At 38.2% G+C, this 25,643-nt stretch overlaps 1 protein-coding gene across 4 annotated transcripts in view; it reads right to left on the bottom strand.

Moving 5' to 3' along the window:
• Positions 1–25,643, bottom strand: part of adgrb1a (adhesion G protein-coupled receptor B1a) — a 99,107-nt gene that overhangs the window by 22,431 nt on the left and 51,033 nt on the right. For all 4 annotated transcript variants that reach the window (XM_053494580.1, XM_053494582.1, XM_053494581.1 and 1 more), the window contains exons 11-18: positions 25,421–25,615; positions 25,251–25,319; positions 20,233–20,341; positions 19,384–19,527; positions 15,932–16,007; positions 15,200–15,302; positions 13,829–13,872; positions 5,375–5,501 (exon numbers count right to left, since the gene is read on the bottom strand). In XM_053494580.1, the coding sequence (XP_053350555.1) occupies positions 5,375–5,501; positions 13,829–13,872; positions 15,200–15,302; positions 15,932–16,007; positions 19,384–19,527; positions 20,233–20,341; positions 25,251–25,319; positions 25,421–25,615 (867 nt within the window). The remainder of the gene's footprint in view (positions 1–5,374; positions 5,502–13,828; positions 13,873–15,199; positions 15,303–15,931; positions 16,008–19,383; positions 19,528–20,232; positions 20,342–25,250; positions 25,320–25,420; positions 25,616–25,643) is intronic.

Below are 25,643 nucleotides of genomic sequence, written 5' to 3'. Positions count from 1 at the left end.
ACAATACACACCTTATAAATTATCTATAAAAAGACACAGAAAAAAGATGCTGTGAACACTGTGTTGCCTCAAATTCCTGAACCCAACGTAGTCTCTGTTCTAGCCAAATCACAACATTTTATGTTCTGTACCATGTTTCTGTTCATCATGGTTGTAATTTGTTGTTATAACGTGGGTTCAAAAAAAGTTATGAGAAAATATTAAATTTTAATAGTTTAATTAAACGTATTATTATTTTCACTCATGTATTTATTTATTGAGTCTCGGACAGTATCATGTTGTATTCTTGGTTTTCTTCTGGAAAAGCTACTTGAAAATTTTCATGAACTAAATCTATGTATTCTTTGTCAGCTTTAAAAACGTGCTACACTGGAATAATATGGTTAACATTTTCAAACAAAAATACATGGCTGACGTTAAGCAAAGGGCCAGTGGCAACAAACAAAGAGTGTGTCAACATAGTACTACTATTCTATGTGGCCGACGTGGAGAGACTTTCTAAGTGCACTATATACTGTACAGTGAAACCTTGGATTACAGGCATAATTTATTCCGGAAGCAGGCTCAGATTTTAAAATACTCGTAAACCAAATACATTTTTCCCATAAGAAATAATGGAAACTCAAATTATTCGTTCGACAGCCCCCCCCAAAAAATACATAAATAGAATTAACACAAAATATAAAGTAAAAATAAAACAAATTAACCTTTACTTTACAAAAAGTACAAATAAATCCCGACAAATAAGTGTTTCCGTTTGTGCGCGCAGGCACTGTGTATGTTTGTGTGAAGCTAAGGTATGGAGCCCCTCCGACCCCCCCCCCCCCTTTTCGTCTTACACAGTTACCCTTCCTCCACTTTTTTTACACACACGCGCACACACAACGGAAATACTGTTTTATCGAAAAAATAAACAAGAAATCTCCCTAATGACAATCGATTGAGCGACACACTAGCGGTATTACTGCTGTAATTACTGCATATTACCTTTGAAAAGAATCGCAACAGAGCAGTGTTTCTGTGTACAGCAGAGAAAAAGTGTGTCTGTAAAGGCGAAAGTAGCGATTTTTTTCAAAGCTATCAGCCTGCTTAGTGTCTGTGTGCGCGCGTCATTGGACAACGTTCCACACACACACACACACACACACACACACACACAGGCTGATATAGAGAGAGAAAATGGATTTTTAACCTCTCCAATGAGACTTGCTTTTGCTTTACACGTGCGCTGTACACACAAGCATACAGACACAAAATAAAATATGTTTTACGCACACACGTGGTTACGGTGTTATAGTAAACAGTACACGCGCGCATGGATGTTAACTCGCAATGTTGAGCGCAAGAAAGAGAAAAACCATTGGCTTAGTTGTGATCACTTGATGCTTTGCGTCAAAACAAGAAGCGCATGTGTGATACATAATACTCGGTACTCGTAAACCAACAGTTGTTTGTTTTCCAAGTCTAAATTTAATGAAAAACTTTGCTCTTGCAAACCGCGTTACTCACAATTCCAGATTTCACTGTATACAGTATAAGTTACTGTACAGTCTTCTCTGACTTGCCTCATCAATAAGGCATTTCCATGAACAGAACTGCCACTCACTGGCTGTTTTATTGTTGTTGTTGTTGTTGTTGTTGTTTATTCTACACAAAATTCTGTGCAAACTCTAGAGACCACTGTAATTAAAAATCCCAGGTGATCAGCAGTTTCTGAATCACACAAATCTGCCTGCCTGGCACCAACAAACATGCTAGGATCACACTTTTGCTCATTCTTATGTTTTACATGAATATTTACTGAACTCTTGACCTGCATGTGCATGACACACTATGCTGTTGCCACATGATTTTCTGATTGCATAAGTTTATGAATGAGCAGATATTAAAGTGGATGGTGAGTACAGTATATGAGTATAAGTGTTTGGAATGTAGGACAACCTTAATACATGTTAAGCTAGCTACAGAACTGTGCAAAAGTCTTGAGACAGCCTGGACTGAAAATGAGAGATAAAAAGTCCTCCAGGCCTATTACTCAAAACTACATTAACAAATACAAAAAAAAGTCTAGCTTTGGGAAACAAAATATGAAGAAACAGAAGTGGCTCAAGATTTTTGCACAGTACTGAACACTTTCATTTAATTCAAACATTCATAAGTCCTAAACCGCACTCTATTTTAACACTACTTCACTTTGTGAAAATAGGAAAAGAACTCAATAAAAAAACAATAAAAAAATAGAACAAAAATGTTTGGAGAAATACTGGCCAGATGGGTACAGCAAACTAATTTACAATTCCTTTAGGCAACTCAATACAGCTGAATTGATCCTTTTAGAGGATCAATGCATTTAGACTGGAAGAAATAATAAACGGTCAGTTAATGAATTACTACAACACTTGTAATAATATGAGCAAGAACATTTGATGACTCAGACCTTCTTAATAATCAATGATCTTTTGAAATTCAATGGAAAATGCTTTAATATAAAGCAACAAAATAAAGACGTAAAAACTATGGTTGTTGTGACTAGACTCCTTAATACTAATTCTATATATATATATATTTTTTTATCTTATTGGGGGAAAGCACATGACATTACAATGGTACGTTTTATTTCAAGCATCCTCAAACTTAACCAGTCCCTTTTTGCAACCCCTTAAATGACAAAGTTTTGGGTAAAATCACTAATGTGGGCAGATTTTGTCTTGGCATCTAGTTTTTATTCATAGTTGTCTAGAGGAAGTAGGTAGGAAAAAACATTTCTACCTGTCTACTGACTTTTGATAAATAGTTGTACAATGTAAATAATATTCATATAGTATGTTTAAACATAATGCACTTACTGTAGGTTCGATGGTGCACTAGACAACAGACACTGACGAAACTGACAAAAATAAAGCAAAGTACACTCATCACATCAAAGAAAAAATAGTGGGTAGTTTTGAATGATATCTTTTACTTGACATGCAAGGACAGAAGGGAGCACCTTGGTGCTTTTTGCTGATGGTGCAAATATGATGTGCTTTATTAAAAATTTCATCAGATGGGAATAAGGACTATGGCTATACAATCACTTCCCAAAACACAGAAATGATCAAGCACATTTATCCAGTGGGCTTGCTAATGGGTTTTTCATTTATCCACCCCTGTAGCTGCAATTATGAAGTCTAGGCTACAGGGTGAAATAACTTATTAAACTCAATTACTCAATCTTGCAAAAAAAAAAAAAAAAAAAAGCAATCACACACAAGAGAGCCATAGGTTGCATAGTATCTACAGTAACTGACTACACTGTCTGCAAGTTTGATTTTTCTCTATAATTTTCACATCACACACACAAAAAGGGAGTAGGATGAGATAGACATAAGAAAGACATGAATTAAGACAGTCTATGGGCCATTTCCTCTGGCTCATTTTTATTCTGAAGCTGTAGGAGGTTAGTTGCAGCAGAGGGTCCATCATTTAGAGCATTCAGGAGGTGGTTAGTGTAGTGGCAGGAATAATTAGCAGTGCAGTGGTGGGGGGCAGGACAGAGAGCCAGAAAGGAGAGAGGACAGGGAAGGAGGACAAGCTTCTTTGCTGGCAAGTGGCATGACTGATCAAAACGGCCCAATATGCTCCACCATGAGGAATGTAACAAGATAAGTGCCACCCTCCCCGAGTCTGCTGCCATCTGCCCAGGTAGGCCAATATGCCTACAGAGGGCAATGAGCCTGTTCCAAAACTGGACAAGCTTTAAACATGAAGTTTGTAATAGAGGAAGGAATCAAAATTCAAATCAAGGATGCAAAAGTAAAAACATACACTTGTCCACTTGAGCATGAAAACAAACCAACATAGATTTAAAAAGCATGAATTTAATACACAACCCAATTTATGCTTGCTTTTACACTTTTAAATGTACGCTTAGGGACACGCTGGGGACATTTGAACCTGATTTTGAAAGGTGTGTAGACAAGCTGCAAGCTTGTTTTCAAATTCAAATTCAAATTCAAATTCAAATTCAAATTTTATTTGTCACATACACAAACATACACAGTACGAAATGTAGTGAAATGTATTTCACGTATGTATGTTTTTGTGTGTTTATAGTGAGCATGTCTTCATCAGAGACATTGAACCTGTTACAATATCATTCATGACATATGAAAAAAATAATAATACTGGCACATGTCTAGTGTAGACATACTATACCTTATGCTGAAGCACTGCAGACTGAATTCAGTCCAAACGCCTGACTGATGCAGTAAAACCAAGTTGAGGCAGCATGCAGAATAAAATGACTAGTGCTTCCATAATAATGCATAGACAAATGCATTGTTGTTGTGACAGAAATCTTTTTATTCTGACCAAATGATAAATAAATACATAAATAAATAAAATTCTCTGGTTCATGAAGTAGCAGGAAAGGTTTTTGTGTGTCTTTCTCCCAATCATTGCTGTGTGGCCTAACAGTTAAGTGGGCCAAGCAGCATAAAGGCAACATTACTGTGCCTTGTATAGCTTTAAGAGCCTTGGCGGCCCAGGCTGTTACCAGGGCAACTGGTGAACAAACTGCGTTAAAGGCAGTTTCCAGTCTAATAATAACTAATCACATTGAATGAAAAATCATTCAATGTGCATGTACATCTGATGCTTTCACATTTTTAAAAAAGCACTGATTTTAAGGTCAAAGCACTGTACAGTATGTTTATGTAGAACCGCCTATCAAAGGCCACATCTGGATTTTTATTTATTGTAAACCACTGTTTTACTAAAATGGAGAACATCATAACCAACGGGTTCTTCAGTCATGTATGAAAAACAAGCACGTGTTTAGATATGCAGAAAAAAAAATAAATGTAGACGTCCACAGCCTTACAATCAATATTTAGCAGTGAGTACAGTATGTACACGTTAGGAAACATAATGCAGTTGGAACGTTGTAGCATTGAACTGGAATGTATTATACACAATTTCTATCCAGCACCTAATTTATGCACATCAAATCCTTCTGAACAAAAGATGTCCCCTTAATTCACTGAGACTAGTCATTTGCATTAGCTAATTTTCTTAAACCATAGACATCCTTAAACAAAGCCTACGCTCAAATCTATATTCTAGCGCACCAACGGGTTCCTATAAAAAAAAAAAATGCTGTTTAATACGCTATTATTTTATGCGGCTACATGTTACAGAAACACGACAAAAAAATGTCTCTGGAGCTGGTGAGTGCGCTTAATGGAGGGGGGGGGGTAAAGGGGTGGGAGAACTGTCACAGGAATGTGTGGATACGTAACGAGGGCGCCTAAAACAGCCAAAAGAACAACTGACACATTCACACAAACGCGTCCTGCGGTGTCGAAGAGACGAGAAGAGGAGATGCACTTACCGCGTCGGGACTCAGGCGGGCCAAAATGGCGAAGGCGGAGAGGCGCTCGCACACGCACTTGGTCCTGAAGGAGTGCACGGGCACAGCTCTGCAGGCGCGCGCCGACCACGAGCCCAGCGGCGACGAGCTGAACCGAAGACCAAGGAGACACACACACACACACACACACACAGAGGAAAGAGAGCGGCAATCAGCTCAATCACACAAAGAGGACAAAATCAAAACCCCTCAGAGCTCTTCAGCACTGCCGAGTCGGAGAACAAAAGAGAAAAAATAAAAGAGGGGGAGAGAGAGGAGAGAATGGACGAACGTTGTGATGCTCGACTGTATTTCTGTAAGGACAGGTTAGCTATGGGAATGATGAACATCAGGGAAGTGCTTTTTTTAAGTTAAACTATGGACAAAAAAATCCACCTGGAATAATAATAATAATAATAATAATAATAAAACCAGTTCATGTGATTGTATAAGTGCTTAATCAATTTTAAGTTTAAGATCTATACAGCACAGTGAAAAATAATCATGCATAGATCAGTGTTATATTTCCACATAAAAGTGTACTTCAGTATACTCAGGGTGTACAGTATATACACTGATAATTAAATTATTACCAGAACACTGCGATGTTAGCAGATTTCTAATCTGTCCTGTAAGTTGCAAGGTGGGGACTCTATGGATCTGACTTGTTTGTTTAGTACATGCCACAGATGTGTGATCAGATTGAGATCTGGGGGATTTGGAGGCCAAGTTAACACCCCGAACTCTTTGTCAAGTTTCTTAAACCAGGTGGTACATGTCAAAATAAAATACACTTGAATAGTAGAACCCAAGTTGTCCCAGCAAAGCACTGCCCAGGGGATCACATGCCTCTGCTGGCTTGTCTTTTCCCATAGGGTATTCTGGTGCAATTTCTTTCTTTATCAAGCAACACACACCTGGCCTTCCACATGATGTATAAGAAAACATGCTTCATTAGATCAGGCCACTTTCTTCCATTGCTCAGTAGTCCAATTGTGCTTTCAACAGTGAACAGGGATAACAGGCACATTAACTGGTCCCATACAGCCCATACACAGCAAGCAGTGATGTACTGTGTATTCTGGCACGTTTCTGGTATAGCACAACACACAACAACCTAGAACTCCCTGAAATAATAATTAGTAAATGTAACCATGATCAAATTAAATGTAACACATTTTTTAAATTGTTATTAAAAAATTTATTACTACAGAACCACCTCAAGTGGTATGGTGTATTGCAGTCCTCTGTGTTGTGCATCCAAGTGACTAACATGAATGCACAACACAGATGTGCACCACATACAGTAGATGTTTGAATTATTAGTACTCGGCAATACGCCTGTTTTTACCAAAAACATTTGTTTGCTATCATAGGAACTAATTAACTTTGAAAGCCGATTTGGGGGCTAACTGAGTACATTTACTTCATTACCATACTTGAGTACATATTTCACATATCAGTACTTCAGTAATTTTATTAGTGGGTAACTTTTGCATTTACTGCACTCAAAAGTACAGGAAATATCTGCACTTCTACTTTATTACACTTCTGCATGGCATTGCGTTACCCATCAAAAGTGATGAATGGTATTTAAAGTGAGAATATAGGCTACTGTGAGCTAATACAAGCCCTGTACTTTTGATACTTAAGTTAATGTGAAGGTAAGTACTTTTAATCAAGTAAAGAAGTAAATTAAGGACTTCTATTTTATTTCAGTAACATTTACCCTAGGGAATCTCTAGTTTTACTCAAGTTCAAGATTTGTGTACTTTGCTCACCTCTGCTGGAAAGTTAATTATCCACATATGCACACAGCGACTATCAAAGGTGCACATGGGCACAACTAACATTAATACCTGTATTATGTTGTTTTTGTCAGAAAATCCACATGAAGTCTAAGTGTTAATTATTTATGTTGCACTGCAATTTATGAAGATTGTAGCTTTTGTTTACGGTTCATGCATTTTAATATTATACTGTGTAGCTGACCTTGCTTATGATAAATAGTTATTAATATTAATAATATCACAGTGTAATAGTTATTACTATTATTATTATTTTATTATTATTATTATTAATTATTAGTTTTTATATGAATGATTTGCAAGCCATATTTCAGTCAGCTTTCTTTTACAGCAAGTATTATCATAAGCAACAAGAAGGGTCAGCAACAGATGATAAAAAAAAACATACAGTACTACAAACAGTAAGTAATTATTTGATTAACAATTGTCCTTCAGATCAAAAAAAGTTAACAAGCCATGTCTTAACATTATGGTAAAAATACTACTAGTTTACTAATAATATTAAGCTCTTTCACTTTGGTGTATTCAAAGTACAGAGGAAAAGGTAGAGGGGGAAGGAGATGGAGAGAGAGAGCATGACACGGCACAGGGCAGGGAGAGCAGGTGACATGGAGGTCAGGGAAAAACAAAGGAAATACTGATGATCAAAACTGAATAATGACAAATTAAAGAAATAGAATGTAAAAAAACAGAGAATGTATTACAATGGACTGTTAGATATTATTGTAAAAATTGGTGGGGGTGTCTGTGTCTGATTTGGTCCCCCCAGTGCTGACTCTGTGGCTATGGTTATGGCTTACATTTATTAGTTATGCTGTAGCAATTATTCCTACCATTTAGTTCTCAATATCAGAAATTGATAACTAAATGGTGACTGGCGGCTTGTCCACTTAGATTATGTTTTGGATAAGAACTAACACTGGTGGCTCACTTTAGTATGTTTGGCCTGGTTAGTGTATTTGCCAAGCAAAATTAGCACCAACTTATTGAGCCAGGTTCTCTCATTATTTAGCTTTAGGCATTTGTGACAGATTGAAAGCAACAGCTTTAGAGGTTCTTTCCTGAATCATAATCCAGTATAATGTTTCTTATGGCACTAGTTTCACATTTACTTAGTCCAGACCTAAATTAGTTAACACATCAATTGCATTTTGCCTACATTTGAACATGATCATCTTGATATGAAGCTAAATTAATTATCTAAAAATAAAAAGTTTATTTATTTATTTATTTTTAGTGCTTATGCTGGATGGAAAGCATTTTTTTACACTTGTTGTAAAGAGCCACACTAGCAATTTGAAGATAGTTCAGTTAAGGCTTTTCTTTAAAAGGTTTAGCTGCTTTATGATGGTAAAAATATGCATTAGATTGATCACCTGCCTACAATGATGCACATTTTACTTTTTATCATTTCAGGTGGGTGGTGCAAAACAGATAACTTATCTAGCTGATGGGAATTGGCTTGTGGTAAAAAGAGACAAGTAGAGTCATGAAAAATGAAAAGGAAAACATGCTTTACAATGGAGTGTATCAACTCAAAACTATAATTCCATGTATGGACAGCTGAGACTCTGAGATGCCACACAGCTCCAAACAGGGTTACATGTAGTAAGTGCAAATAACCCGAGTCCACATTACCCATGTTGCAATGGGGCTTAGAGAACAGCCTGGGGCAAATGGAATGGCAATAAGGGTCATGCCTTTAGCTCCAGGGGAGGGCTCAATGTTAACAGCATTTTCTGTGAAATCCAATATATTATTACCCCTAGCGGAGTCTGTGTGGATGATGCAATTAACTCTGTCGACCACACAGACATTTACACTCAGCACAGCACCACTGGATTTTTAGATCACTAGGCCGACAGTGCTGTGGCGTGTACTGTGTATAAATGTGCATGAGTGTGTGTGTGTGTTTGTGTACATTCACACTAGCAACAACAACCCAGCAGGTGACCATTGCTTTTTTTTTTTTGGATGTGCACAACACGGAGACATGATTTCGGTGAAAGTGGCAAGCTTCAAAGTGACAGCAGGACATTTAAACTTCTCTTCTCTATGTAAATATGCAAATTACATATGATGTTATGAAGAAGCAAAAATTTGTTTGAATTATTATGTTAAATGCTCTCATGGCATATGAGGTCTAACATTTCTTCAATTCCTCACTCATTTGATTTCCTGGTGGTCTCATATAATTCTGTCATACAGTATACAGTACAACCTTTAACATTTTAAGATGTCCTTACAGCATCATTTTAGCATATTTACATATTTAAATTCTTAATAAGAACCACCATCAGTCCTCACACCCATACCCTCCTCAAAAAAAAAAAAATCCGTTCAGTATTAATTTTTTTTAAAATTCATATGTCTGTATGAAAATTCCACAGTTCCACTCATGTTCTTGCAGGTGCAGCTTATTTTCTTAATCAAAACCTTCATGTGCCTTGATGTGGCTGTCTGGAATATTCCATTAACTTGTCCATCTCCTCTTCCTCTGTACTGTATATTCTGCTCTACTTTATTGTCTATAATCTCGGCTTTGTGGTTTCTTCCGCTATTGCTGCTGTTGTTTTACAAGGTCAGTGCAGGCATTGAGGCTGGGGCCATTACTAACCCTAACATCTATGTCAGGTTTAGTGCTTACACCATGTCCAATTTCTGTGATGTTGATTGCAGTAATATCCATGTTGGCACAATTGTTAGCATTAGTGTTGGTCGAGGAGAAAGAGTCTTTCTCTGGCTTCAATGTATCACTGCTCAGTGCATCACTCACTCCAGGCTCTGACCCCCAGGTGCTGCTCCTGCAAAGTGGCTGAGAACCCTCTCTCAAAACTCCCTAGCTACACAGTACTTGCGCACAGACAAACTTTTTGTGTCCAGTATCCTCACAGATAAAGCATTATGTGGCAGCAAAGATGGTGTAATTACTGTCCACATGCAAACATTAAACCTATAATTACATTTTCCTGAATGTTCTGAAACATTTTTTAAAATCTTGTCTACTAAAACATGAGACAGGCCTTACTGCAAAGTTCTTGTAACCGAGTGAAATCATTTTCAATGGTCTGCCTAGCTTCCAGAACTGGTCCAACTCCATCATTATCACCTAATCTCGACCAAAAAATAACACTTTAGAAATTCAATTCGTGTTGCAGAGGCTAAAAGTAGGAAAGCTTGTACCAGGGCTAGTTTCACCCGAATTCCAATTTGGATCAAGCTTATTAACAAGTTTTTGTAGTCTTAGGAACACAACCACTGCTATGTTCATTTGGTGAGCAGAGTTTTCACACTCGACCGGCTCTACTGTTGCAACAGAATGTTCTCCACATGAGCTTCACCCTCCAGTACACACCTGATGCCAGGCCGGAGAGACGGTAGTCTTTTTCTTACAGAAATCGTGCCATAAAAGCAATGATAAGAGCCTCTCAAATCTTTTAATAATTTACACAGTTACTGGCTAGTTTGGTGCCAAGTCGCTTCAGGGTTTGTGTTTTAAGGCAGCACATGGTTTTCTGCTGCTATAATGCTTGTGGTGTTTTGTGTGATGTGTACCACATACATCGGAAACCCCAAACATATTGCTTTCAAAACAACAAGCGTGGGTGATCTAAGTGTTCGGTATGATCTCTGCCCTTTTTTATTATCATTTAACAAATGAGGCACTCTGATCGTAGCTCGCTGTCAGCCCAGTTCACTTCCATTTCTCACTAAACACGGACTTAACTGAGGTACTTCTATGTCCTGTCTACACACTCTAAGATTGGTTTCTATTTTAGCGCTTTGGTAACCTTACCAGTCATAGATGGAGCTGAATGCATGTAACCAATCATAAGGTTATTTATACAGTACATCTTTATGCATCTCTGAATGCTAGAGCTCAGTGCTGTTAACTGTACTTAGAAACACTTAAATATATATAACGCGATCCAAGAATAACTCAGCTTTCCTTTCATACAGAATGCCGAGGCGCAACAATGGTGCAATATTCCCACATTGAATTGGCTGTGTGAATGGGGCTAGTATCTCCTGGCTGGCCTCAGAGGGCATAATGTCACCACACTCACTTTCCCCCACTTTCAGTTATTTACAGCTTGTGTACTTTAATAATACTACTCTAATAATACTTATTATTTTCCATGGATAATTCCAGTAGGCAAAATAATAAGGAAAAGCACATTTGCATATTTATGGTAGAAAATGATCCTAGCAGAAACATTAATGTTAGATGACATTTTCATATAATTGTAATTAGGTTATGCCACCAAAAAAAAACAACAACAACAGTGGGACATTGTTTTGAATGATAATTTTAAATGAATCATCCCAAAACAACATTGCAACATTTACTTATAGTATTCATTATAAGTATTATATTTCATTTTCATCAAGTTATGTCCTTTCACACAACTTTCAACTTCATATCTGTGCTCCCAGAACTTTTTACACCAGAACATTTTAATCTACTAAGTTTATATCATGCCTCTTGTACACAAAGCGCTTAATGACTATTGCTTTTGTAGCATTATCTCTCAGTTTAATTTTCTCTTAAAAATATTACAGGGCCCTGGGTGATGCTGTAGCCTCTCGCAGCCGAGGGCCTAGAGAAAGCTAATTGGCCGAGCTCTCTCAGCGTGCTGGCATGAGAGGCACTTAGTGCTCTCACATTAATTACAGCTCGACGGCCAATCAGGTGTCTGAGAGCTCATGCAAGTGAAAGGAGCAGTTAGCACTGTCCTCCGAATGTGTTACGCCGCCCCCATTGGTGCGTGAACGGGCAGGTTTAAAAGATGCGGTCAGTTGGAATCACGTGGTTCGGGGGAAACACCTGATAGTCTTCAGCCATCCTGACTGGGTGGTCGTCGTAGCCCTAATGTAATGTGACAGGGATGAATTGGATATGACTAAATTAGGGAGAGAATCAGGGGTCCCAATTGCAGCAAAACCAGAACTAGTAATAACAGCAAAGAATGATCTATTTGGAGGTGAAACAAAAGGGTTTAAAATAACACAAATTTCAAAAAGGTCATTGAATGATATGGTAATGACGTTGGAATGTTGCAACCATGCTGAGAAAAATACACTGCAACATCCCATAGAGCTTTGTCAAATATCTACACCTCTGTAGTGTAGTATGGTGCTCATACAGTGTCCAAGCTGCCTAAATCTGACTTCACAAAAAATAGATCTTAGACATTAGGCGTATGTTTTTCCCCCTTCTTAGCTGCCTCCCGATTTAATAGTTTTGTAAATTGCAGTTGTCTATTATTTTTTAGCTTCTATATTAGGACTTAGGATGAGTTATAATGTGGCACTTGTTGTTTGACAGAACAATCCATGTGTATTTACTAGCCCTGACATTTCATGGATATTTCAGTTGGGAGATAAAAAAAAGTCATAAACAAATATTGTTTTGAAGTCTTATTTGCCACATTATGTTGGGGTTGTTTGTTCAGCGCTATCCCAAAGTCATCCAGTCAATAATGATATTTCATTAAAGTAATTCTAACTACCTGGGCAAACTACCTAATACCCACAGTGTCCCAACAACTGAAAGTTACATTGCCACAACATTCGGACAACCAAACCTTCCTGCTGGGATAGTACACAAATCCCTAATGAATTTTTTTTTAGCTTAGACATTAAACATTAAGTATGTGTAAAAGTGTGTTGTATAATGTATGTGCGAGTGGATGTCTTGGTAGCAGTCAGTCATATTGATTGTGCAGATTGAAGAGTGTGAGGCACCACAAGGACCACATGCCTTCGAGCTTTTATCAAGAAAACATGCAGTGACAAGGGTGTCTCTTCACATGGCAATTTCTTTTCAAAATATTAACTCATTAATCATAGCAGCTGTCCAAGTTAATGTTTAATTTTGCACCAAACCCACTTCCTACCCCCCACTGGCCTTCTCTTTAATAGACACCTTAATTGCATTTTAGTATTTTCATCACATTGTGACTTCTCTAGTCCCCCTTACTCTTTCTCTCGTCCTTCTCTGTCTCGTCACTCTGTGCTGTCTCACTTCACTCATTTAGAGACAATGCAGAAAGCATTTTACTTGTCGTTTTTGTGCACTTTACCCATTTAAATGCAAATGGTCTAGCCAATGCAATATATGCAGTCTTTCTGTTTCAATCAAAAAATAAAAAAAGAAAGCACAGGGATGAAAGTATAGAGCATGAAGTGAAAGCTGGTCTAAGACAGGCCTACACAGGCCACAGGATTACACTGAATAATACTACCATTTCTCAGCTTGATTTACGTTGTCCTTCTTGCTTACACTCACTCAGGGTTTTTTTTTGTTGTTGTTTTGTCCCACTCTCTCCATCCGGCCCTATTTTCTATATGTGATAGGCATCCTCTCCTAATTGTGATTGCTTGTGTTAGTGTGGCAGAAGGACGACAGTGAGTGCCTCAGATTGTGTTCTCTGTCTGATCGCTAGCAGTACAGAAGCAATGCCAAGTGAACTTTTCCACTATGACACTTCAGTATCCTTTAAGACAAGCCTCTTAAAATCACTCTCTCTTGACTACCATTTGAGTGCTAGTCTCTCACAGCAGACAGGGCAAAGAGAGAAAATAAGGGTTTGTGAGATCGGATCAATGAGAGCAAGCCGCTTACCTGTCACTCTCATCCCAGGAAATGCACGTTTGGTTGGTCGTGCCCTGTGTGAACAAAAGAGAGACAGCTATTACCTTGTGTCACTGAACCCCAGGAAGAAGTCCTTTTTTTAGTTCTATATGCTTCTTATTCTTGAAATCACCTACCATGAACATGATGCAAAACATAAATATTGGAAGCAGATTATAAATCTGTTCCAGGTAAACTGTCAATAGTAGTGGGTGGTATACTGTATATAAGCAATATCACATGAGCAAGGGTTTAATTATACTGAATATCAGCATGATGCATGTCCCTGCAGGGTAAAAATGATCTTGCTTTTATACAACATTTCTATAAACAAGATATTACTGTTAAGTAAGTGCCATTTTAGACGCAATAACCTATACGCATTTCAGACATAATAAGACATACAGTACTAACGTCATAGCATGTTAGCTACATCGGAAAGATTTGTACACTTTGCTTTAAAGTGCTTCTGGATAGCTCCTTCCTTTTAAGCACCAAATGACAGGTTTTCATATTTTAAACCAAAAGAAGTTATATTCATCGCTAACACTTTTGAAATCGGAAGCACCATTTTGAAATAGGAAGAGGAATTTAAAGGAAATATAGAAATCTGATTTTTATTATTAGTAGACTGCTGAATACATTTCTGTAACTATGATTTGTTTGACTTAGTCAAACATTTTGGCATTTAAAAGTGGTAATAAATGAAATACTTACATTTTACAGTTACATTTAAATACTAAAATCATTGTGATTTGGGGATGATCAAGAAATCACTATGCGATTATTGCACATATTGCAATTGCGATTTAATTAAACTGCGACACGAGACTATTAAATTTACCATTTTATGTTTAGACATATTTATCTAGACTAACACCAAATACATGTGTGAATGAGAGAATATTTGCCAACAATTATTTAAACAAATAAACAAATACTTAAATTATTGCAGCATTTTGTGATTAAATAAGTGCACAAGTAAATATTTATATTTTTATGCGATAAGTGTAGCACTAATCAAAAACAAAGAAAAAGAGAAAGTAGGAAGGCCTGCTTCCAAGACTTAAACAAATTCATACGGTGTGCAAAAATATATTGTGTTTTTTGTTTCTGGTTTTTAGGCTACACCTTCAGGGTAATAAAACCAAATAACAAAATGCTCCTTTCTATAGGTTGTATTTGTGTGTGAAATTATTATTATTATTATTATTATTATTATTATTATTATTATTATTGGTGTTGTTGTTGATGGACCACCAATAAAGGGTTATAAAGAAGACAAACTTATTTAAACATTATTTCTTTCTTTTATTCTGTGTATATTTCATCTGATTGAGTTCAGAGGTCAGAAAGGCTTACGTTGTAAAGGTGTGCAAATTCAATCTCCACTGGGGCAGAGAGAGAAATGGGGGTGGGTTTGATCGTCACAGAGATCACCTTGGAGTTCAACACAGTGCTGTTTCTATAAGGACAAAGAGAAAAGAAAGTGAGAGAAGGAGGAAGGAGACAAAGAAGAAGCTGACCTTGAGCTTCAGTTTGATCATTGCTATCCAGACTTCAATCTGATTATTACTGCAACTTTATATATAAAAAACATGTAACACAAATATTCAAAATTTCCAAACTCATATCACATTAATATGTCTGCTTACACTCACATGAACGCACACAAACACACACGTACAAGTACATAATCACTCAGAATGAGTGTTTCTGTCAGCTGGTGTCTTTCCCAGAACCCACACGAACACATTCAGAATGATAAAAAAAAGAGAGGAAAAAAAAAGGCAGTGTTCAAGGGCAAGAGGAAGATACCACAAAAAGGAAATTAATTAAAAATTTAAAATACTACTATGAATTAACAAAATGAGAAAACATCAGACCTATTTCTACCTTCCCAGCTATTAACCTTGAAGTAATTTTCCTGTAATTGTGTATTAGGTATAAACAGCATACTGAATGAATTAATAACCCACAGAACTGCAATCAGTTCCTGCTCATTGCATTTCAGCCTAGAATAGCAGAAGCATGAAAAGACCGAGCAAAGTTGTATAAATCACAAGAAGACGGTGAAGTGATGTAGATGCTTACCTCTGAAGAGACAGGATACTGCCAAGGTTTCTGTAGAGGACAATGCCGGTAACAAATGCTGAAGCCTCATCTTCAGCTGAAATGCAAACACACACACAAAGGAAAGCTTAAATTGGCAAGGGGACAGCAGACAGCCACCCTGCAGCTCAAGAGTTCTTGAGTAAGCTTTGGTTACTGACTTATGTGGGTTTCCTCCAGGTTCTCCAGGTTCTGCCCCCTGCAAAAACATGACTGGCTTTGCTAAAGTGTCCCATGATTGAATGTGTACATGGTTCCCTGTGACAGACTGGCATATCATACTGTACAGGGTTTCTTAAACCTTGCACTTAGTGTTTCTGGAATAGCCTCCAGATCTACCTTGACCTAGACCATTCAAGGAATTTAGGGAATTCAAGGAATGCAACACACAATATCATGTAAAAGCAAGCAGGAAAATATTGCTCTAATTTCTTTCATTCAGTGTTTCTATACTTCCTGTGAAAGGGTCGATATATATGCTTGTCATGCACAGCGACATCTGAATCACATAAGCACTCTTTTACATGGGCTGTAATGGTGGCACATATTTGCATATTAGGTCTGTAATTTCAAAGCATTGACGAACCTCTAATAAAAAAAGCAGACACATGAAGCGTGGGAAAACGTCCCACAATGGAGACACGCTTCACAGCTGGAAAGGAAGAAGTAGCAGAGCTGGACAGAGCCCAGGGCTTGAATATATGCAAACAAAACACACACACACACACTCACAGTGTGAGGCTGGCAGACACAGAGAGAGTGAGTTAGGAAGGAGGGCGAGACTGGCAGCCAGGCAGTGTGTACACAGACTACACCTCTGGGGCTGCAGCTGAGCCTGCATGGTTATGGAGGGGAGGAGAACACAAAGAGGCTGAGATACTTCCCTCCAATCCCTGGGGACACTTTTATTCTTGTCTGCTTCCACTCACTCTATCTGTCAGTACAAAACAGCTACAGCCGCTATGGGAGAAACAGTAGAGTCATGGAGAAAATATCCTCTGGAGTTTTTGTCTGAGCTCTCAAAGATCACAAAGTTTATTTCATATAAGCACCACTCTCAGCATGCCCCAAACTTGACTTGTTATCAATCTACTCCGAGTGTCATGGAAACGGAGCTCCTATTGGGAGTGGAAATTAGACCTAATTGCTCTTGATTGGCTCCTGTTGACTCCTGATTAAGCAGCAACTGCCCTATTAGCATAGTCACAGGGGAGGGAACTTCTTTAATGTTGTCTATGTTTGGACAAACAAATCTCAGCACACTGCTCCTCCTATACATGAAACAAAAGTTTTTTTCTTTTTAATAGATCTCAGTCTGTATAAGACTATGGATACTTTTGGACACCTATTAGTACATGTATTGTACCGGCATTTGTATGTATGTATTATGTACAGTATGTCTGAGTCTTGGTTCTGCAAAAATAGAGCTACATTCACATTACCCGTCATAATTCTAATATTTTACCCTTATTTGACACAGATCTGCTTTTTTATGGCTGTCTAAATGCACAAATCTAATGTTTTTTCGTATCGGCTCTAAGTCATTTTCGTGTGTGATTCTATATTGGATAGCTATCTGATACACAGACATGTGACATGCTCTCGCTGATTCCAGTCAGCACCCGCAGCGCAGAGATTTCATAGCAGTGCTAGCAATAGCTTCTGAAACAGTAAAAAGAGGTGACTGGCTTTCTCCCTATTTCTGGACCTCAGCAAATACCTTCAACAAATTGCTTGCCATCCTCAAAAGCAAAATCCTAAGCATATTTTTGGTAAAATCACACCCGTTGGTTAAAAAAAAAAATGAGGGATCACCCAAATATGATGTGTTTTAACCCAGATAATGTAAGCAAAGACGTACTGTATCAAAGTGACAGACGGATCCATATAAGAGTCACATAAAAGTCACGTATAGTCATGAATGTGAATCTTTGTGAAAAATCTGACCAATAGGTTATATTTTGTACATGTTTTGTTTGAGTTACAAGGGTGTTAAAAAGCACAACTGCCAAAAAATTATGTCAAAATGGATTTGGATACATCAATGTTAATTTTGTGTGATTTTTCAAACAGGTATAACTACACCTCTCACAGATTGGTCACAATGGATAAATCAGTGTGCAGTTGTGGTTGTGTCTGTTTAAGTATTCAGCTTGGAGTCAATAATATTTTGAATAAGTTTGAATAAATATATAAAAACATGGGAAATAAAATATAGGAATCTGTGCTTTTGTAGTGAGTAACTATAAAATTAGATCAAGGAAAAGAGTTTTGCTCCAATTAAAATCTTTTTAATTACAAAGAATTTTAAAGGTGATGAGAAACATTAGAAGAAATAGAAAAACATCTTCACCAGTTTTACACTTTACAGTAATTCAGTACTTGAAGACAGCACCTTATCAAGAGTAGAGTGATGAGCTGTATATTACAATCATGTTGTATATTGCATTCATTTAAAGCAAATGCACCGGATATCACATGTCTCTTGCAAACAAAGTTTGCATGTATTTAGAGTGTTTTAACAGCATTTGTCTGCTTAATATTTGTAAGTGGATCATGGCTCCCTATTGCATGAACCAGTGCTAATAAACAAACAAACAAACAAACAAACAAAAAAAAACTGACTGGACAGCCGTAGGAGGAAAAAGGAGAAAGGTGTAAGTGAAACAGAAGGTTACAATGCAATATCCCACTTAGCTTTTTTAAATATTTAATATTGTGTTTGCACAACATCCAAGTCGCAAAATTTCCTATTTCACAGAACATATCATAGACTTTAAGCGATGCTTACCTGTAGTTCATGCGGGGGTAACTGCAATGCAGGAAAAGAGTATAAACAGTATTTTTGGGGGGGATCTAAATCCACCCTGAACTCATTTATTTCACTCACAGCGGTCGCTGTTTTAATTCCCTGACATAAAAAAACAACAATGTATTTGGCTTTCTGTCAACTTGTGCTATTAAAGTGCGGGCATCCAATGTCATGGTTTGCCAAAAACATGGAAGTTTAAAGTGGCTAAAATAAGGATATGTAGAGGTTTTGAGATGTAACATTTTGTTATATACAACCTGGTGTTCGAAAAGTAAATAACTTGCCATTGCCAAAAAATGGTGTTTATTGCATTTTGCCGTCAAAGTGTTCAAATATTCCTGCACCATGATAAAAATTGCTGTGCTTCAATGAAATTGAACATAAATGTAAATGTCTCTCAAGCTTACACACTCAAAGGCAAATATGGAAGCAATTCTTTAACGTAAAAGCAAACACGATTTTGAGCTCTTCCATAAATAGGTCTCAAATGGCTCCTTGGTCCTGAAAGAGGTATGCAGGCTAAGTGCAGAAACACCCTTAAATTTGAAGATCTCAAAATAATAGCCTTAAAACATAAATGTTTACTTGTGTGTGTTGCATAAAATATGTCCAAGCTACCCACCTGGGTTACCAGAGGAGACAATGCTCTTCGAGATGGTGACTTTGTCCTCAGAGTTGCGAGCCCAGTCCTCCAAGCCCATCCACCCTCTTTTTGGAAAGCTGATATCAGAGTTGCCTGCAACAGGTCGCTTGTGAAGGCTCAACACTGTAGAAAGACACACAGATAGTCATTAAAACTAAAATAAACAGATACAGTGCTTCAGCAAATTCAGATAATTCCTCAGGTTTATTAGCTCTACATAATGTATTTAAAATGCTTATTTTACTGCCTGTGTGTTGCATGCATGTAATTAGGTGTGGGAGTAAGAAACCATTTGCTCAGGGACAGATGACAGTTCCCTAGCTGGACATGCATTTCTGACAGGTGATGGTTAAGAACTGCTCTCCCACACACCCCCACCTGCTTCTCTCCAATCTGCCATTTTTGGTCCCCCTGAGTGTCCTAGTGAGAAACAGCTCATCTCCTGCCTGTCTCTGCCAGTTTCTGTGTATGAGTAAAGCACATCTCCCATGTGGGCCCTGTGCTGTGGAATTGTGGGTGGATCACAGCGGGATATGAACGCCCTGCGAATGCCCAGAGCTACAGGATCTGGGCAAATGTATATACACCTGCTTTTCCCAGCAGAAGCGTTAACACCTCAGGGGAATGTTTACTTCACATTGAGAAATTTCTAAAACAGTGTTCACGACATTTCCAATTCCAGAAAATAATGTAACAAAAACAAAACAAAAGAACTCCTCTGACAGGAAGGGATTTTAATGAATTCTCTGTACATGTACAGTATATTCACTTTTAAATACAACCGTGGCATAACATGTTTTAAAAACAGCAGAGCATAATATGACTCACCAAGGTTATCGGTGACCTCATAATTATCTTGAAAGTTCTTCATGCGGAGGCTAATGACATCAACAAAATCCTCCACCAGATGAAAGAGTTCCTTAATGTTAGGACCTAGCTGAAAGATAACAATGCCAAGAAAAGGATGAAACCACCCAAGCCTTTGAAATGGTAGGGGTGTTAAAGGAAGATGACAGCTGTGGAGGAATGTTTGTGGGTAGGGATGACCAGGGTGTAAATAGGATGCATGGAGTCCGAAGGGCCACTAGGGGGTGCCTGCACACAAGAGCACTAAATAGCACTTTGAATCAGTATTAATACTACTACTACTGACATTACTACAATGCTAAAGTATTACATTCATTAAATATCTACTGTATATGGACTCATGGATTAATTCTTTTTTACTTTATATTAAGAGAAAAACACTTTCCCGTTGCTTAATCTGTCCCCTGTTTTAATTCTCCCAAATCCCTAAAACATCAAGAATGTGTAGGCATACACACATTTAAAGTGAGTGTTACATTAGTTGTTTTGTAATAGTTTATGTGAGCTCATATGGTTACTAATTGTTAGCATTACAGTGCTAATTGCGATTAGTTTTCTTTTTTGATTAGTTTCTATTCTCGCTAGTTGTATTGAATGTACTGTATGTTTAAATGCAGATAACATTGAAATATTGATGATTCATTTTTAAGACTAAAATATTAATACTGGCCAAGAAATAGAAGTACAAAAAATAAAAGTAGAATGTTTTACAAAAGGACATTGCTCTTGCCAAGTTCTCATCAAACAGTTTTTTAAAGGTTGCCATCAGATACTAAACAACATAATTTATTCAATAGCAATGTTTTACATGGTCTTTCAAGACAGATAGATAAGTTGTACAACATACTGTTTGATAAGAACTTTACAAGAGGGCCTGAATCCCTACAAAACCCATGGAAGTCAAAAAGAGCAACTTATCTCCCACACCGTGGTTACAGATGAGGTCGATGCCCCATCATATTCCCAGTCAGAAGAAGGAGAACAGATAAAATAATATTTCCCTGCATGTATTCCTTGCGACCTCAGGAAAGAGAGTGGCCAGTTAAGGACAGAGGATTGTGAATTATTAGAGCAGCCTACATCTCAGATGACTTCAACTCACCCCCTAATATATTCTTTACTCAAGGGCACCTGAATGATGAGGAAGAAGCCTCAACTACCTCCAGGATAAGATCACCCATCTTCCAATATGAAGTGATGTCATATGAAGTGAAGTCAATAGGATCCACATCACCTGATGAGTGGAATAAGTCCAGCACCTGGAGAGGACCAAGAACTGTCTGGGCCTCTCCGATTCCGTCCAGTGGGTAGAGAGTATCTGTGCATGTACTCACACCTGTCTCATTCTGAATCCACTTCACCAAGAAAAAAGCTGCTGGCCTCCTGTTCTTGCATGCGCCCTGCTGTCTCTGCCTGCATCACGCCACCTGCTCAACGCTGTCTTGTTTCACCTGTGCTGCACACCTCTGTGCAACATCAAGGACACCGCACCATCTGAGCACCGACCCATGATCCCAGTCCTCATCTGAGCACCGACCCATGGACCCATTCGCTGAGGCTCCTACAGAGCTAAATTGCTTATACAGATATTAACTTCATTAAGACTGCAAGATTATAAGTTGTTTCAAAGTGCTTATTAAAAAAAATCTCATTTTGTGTGACTTTAACATCTGCTTCCTGTGTGTTCCTTCCATGTCCTAGACCTGTTACATTGGTGGATAATGCAGCACATGGAACAGAACCAGGCGCTCAAAGGCCCCACAAAGAATACTGGGGACACATGCTTGAAATGAGCATCCAGCAACAAGCGCAAAAATGCGAGAAATGGTCAATAGGCTGGAAGGAGCATTAACCATGCTTTCATTGTGACAAGAAAAGCAAAAGTTTCCCGACAGAAGTTTGCCCAGACTTTACTCCCAGTTTCAAAAAGAACTGGCTCCTCCGCTGCTGCCTGAGTCTCCCCCTGATGAGCCAAAGCCCCTCCAACACACTGGGTAAAGGTTGAGGGGCACTGCTTTCTGCGCAGCTCGACACTGGAAGTGATGTCATGCTTGCATGCCCCTCAGTGGTGCCATCCAATGCACTTCCATGCAACCCCATGCCCATCACTTGTGTCCATGGCGATTGGTGGAAGTTTCCACCTGGGTAAAAACAATCTTAAACCTGGCATAATTCCAGAATTGCCTGTTCCGGCTTACTGACGGAAAAAGTGTCCTGCATAGTCGCTGCAGAGTGCAGTGGAGAAAGATGGCATTGATGTTGCTGGCATTGTTGGTGCAACTGCCTTCGGATGGTGAAGTGATTCCTCTATTCCCCTTGTGTCTATATCACAACTTGTCGAGAAAGACGGTAGTTTCTCCCAGGTACAGCAAGAGGACCAGCAGCTTAAAAACTGCTGGGGTCAGGTAGTAATAATAGAGGGTGCAGCCGGAGCAACCCAGCAGCCCTGTGTTTTCTGGTAAAGAATAACTTGCTATATTTTCATACTACTCGTAGAGGAACCGATGTTGAACTTTCAGTGGTTTCCCAGGCCAAAGTTGACACAGTCGTGCATCTGGCACCTTCGACTCGGGGATCACCAACAGTATTGAAAAGCTTAATGTGAAGGTTTGCAACTTCTGCATGCGCTATCATGTGTGCCAGAAAATATCACCATTTACAGGATTGGATTGGGATGGACTAGGTTGGGGTGTTGCCCAAGTCGGCAAAAGGATGACCACCTCGACCTCACTAAAGGCTACTGGCAGACAGCCCTTACCCTGGAGGCTAAAGGAAAAAAAACGTCTTTACGAATGATCATGGCCATTGGCAGTATCGGGTTCTGCCCCTCGGTCTCTATGGTGCCCCAGCTACATTTTAGCAGTTCATGGACATCGTCCTGAGAAACCACCACCTATGTCTCTGCTTATTTAAACAATGTCATCATCCACTCACGTAGCTGGCAGGATCTAAAACACCTGAAATAGGTAATGGGCGAACTGAGGAAAGCAGGCCTAACAGTTAACGAACCATAACCACTTGGCACTGACCGAAGCACTGTACATTGGGTATTGAATCAGACATGGATTTTTGAAGCCACAAGAGCAGGAAGTGAAGGCCGTCCGATCATACCCGCACCTGAACAAAGAAACGGGTACATGCCTTTTTCAGGCTTGGTGGATGTTTCCTCCGGATACTCTGGTTTCCTCCCACACTCCAAAGACTAATTGTCATTTCCATTGCATCAAATGAGTGTGTACATTTAAAATGAGACTGTTGACTTATTTTAAATATTTAAATTTTGTGACATAAATAATAAACAGTTAACATTGTATTGCAACTATAAATTAATATGTTTATTGTTTTGTGTTAAATTAAACATACACTTATGCATATCTATCAACCCAAATGCAAGTGAAAATAAATTATTAATAAATTATCAGTGTAGTCAAATGTAGATTCAAATAAAAAATGTCACATAGTGTGGTACAGATGTGGTCCTAATCTACAACTGATTCGTATTGATGCAGATTGAATGTCTAAATGTTTAAGGACTGAAGAAGGAAAACGAAAGCTCATCTCTCTGGAATGCTCAACCAGTTCACACTCTTCTTCCAGACCCACACCAGACCACATCTGAGTCATACCTGCTGCACTCTCTTCCTCTCACTTTGTCTCCCCCTCTCTGACATTTACAAATTTGTACCAGAACAAAAGTTAAATAAGTGATAAGAACAGCTTCAGAACCTAATGTAATAATGAATTAGTCATACACTGATCAACCATAACATTAAAACCAAAAATATTATCCCTTATATTGTGTAGATTCCTATTGTGCCACCAAAACAGCTCATTTGAGAATATGCTTGGATCTAAGAAGCATAAATAATGGGTTCCATTTATGCTACACTATCTACTTGGCCTTTGAATTCTGAACCAAATGACAGACTTTAATGTTAGTTTCAATTTGTTTAAACAACATCAAACTGAAAAATAAAACAACTTTTTAAGTTTAAAGGTAAGTTAACCTTATTAATACTGCATTTTGTCCTGCTTTTTAAAAAAAAAATTTTTTACCATTGTCATGATTTTCTAAAATCAAGACTCTTCCTTGGGTAATACACCTTTGAAAAAAAGTAATGTGTTTGTTATTCCTAGATTTATATATCAAAATATCAGAATATTACATTTCGAGTTTAAGAAGATTGCTATTGGTACAGTATAAATGCCCTGTATCTCTCTGTCTAGTTCAGTACACACAAACGCTTTTAGGAAGAAGACTGCTGACTTGACAGTTGCACAGAACACAATTTTCCACAAGAGGGGTAAGTCACAATGTTAATCATTGAAAGGGCTGACTGTTTGCAGAGTGTTGCATCGAAGCATATTTATTGATAGTTGACTATAAGGTTGGAAAGTTCACTAAAAATGCAGTTCACTAAAGTTATAGTTTAGGAGTGTCTAGAAATGCAACAATTAAAGCCTATTTCCTATGGGCAGCTGTGCATGGTGGCTCTTAATGCACTAACTCCAGCCTCACTTCACTCCTTGTGAAGCTCTGCCAAGTTCATAAATCGTCTTTGTTGGACAATCTTCTTAAGACTGCAGAACATTGCAAAATAAATCATCCTTTTGCTTATGCACTGTTTCCTACCACACTTTTTCCTTCTAGTCAACTGTCGATGAATATCAATACAGCACCTTCTGTTTCTTACCCTGCTTGTGGAAGGTGACGATGATCATTTTCTGGACAATTTTCTAGTACTGTATGAATAGGATTTAACTCTATTTTAAAAACTTAGAGTGAAATATTTCACTATGCATGTATTGAATTTAGAATAAATAGGAGTTCCATCTATGTATGTATGTATGTATGTATGTATGTATGTACAGTATGTATGTATGTATGTATGTATGTATGTATGTATGTATGTACAGTATGTATGTATGTATGTATGTACAGTATGTGTGTATGTACTAAAGTAGAAGGCAAAACTCACCAGCTGTGCTTCTTCCCATCTCTCTCTGTTTTCTTCCATCAGCAGGTTACTAACTGACTGAACAAAATTCTGTAGACCAAACCAGCACATAATACAGTTTCATATAGTGTAACAGTATAGATCAGTTGTCCCACTGTCTGTCTCTGAGTAAAATACTGTGCTGCACTAACCCTCATGTCAGCACTGCTGGGGCTGTAGTAAGACCTCCTAAATATTTCTGTCATGTTCTTCAGGATGTCGATTATAGCCAGCAAGTCTCCACTGTAGCTTGTCCCCTCACTGGAAGTCACCCTCAGTTTGTTCATAACCTCTGAAACTCCGTCTCCCACAAGCCCTCTCTGTGCCTTTGACAGGTGGTCTCGGGTCTAAGGAAATGATTTGCATTCTAAGCAT

This window comes from Clarias gariepinus, chromosome 4 (genome assembly GCF_024256425.1).
Source record: "Clarias gariepinus isolate MV-2021 ecotype Netherlands chromosome 4, CGAR_prim_01v2, whole genome shotgun sequence".
NCBI classification, from domain to species: domain Eukaryota; kingdom Metazoa; phylum Chordata; class Actinopteri; order Siluriformes; family Clariidae; genus Clarias; species Clarias gariepinus.
The sequence above is the reverse complement of the archived record's forward strand: the minus strand, read 5'-3'. Positions and strand labels throughout refer to the sequence as shown.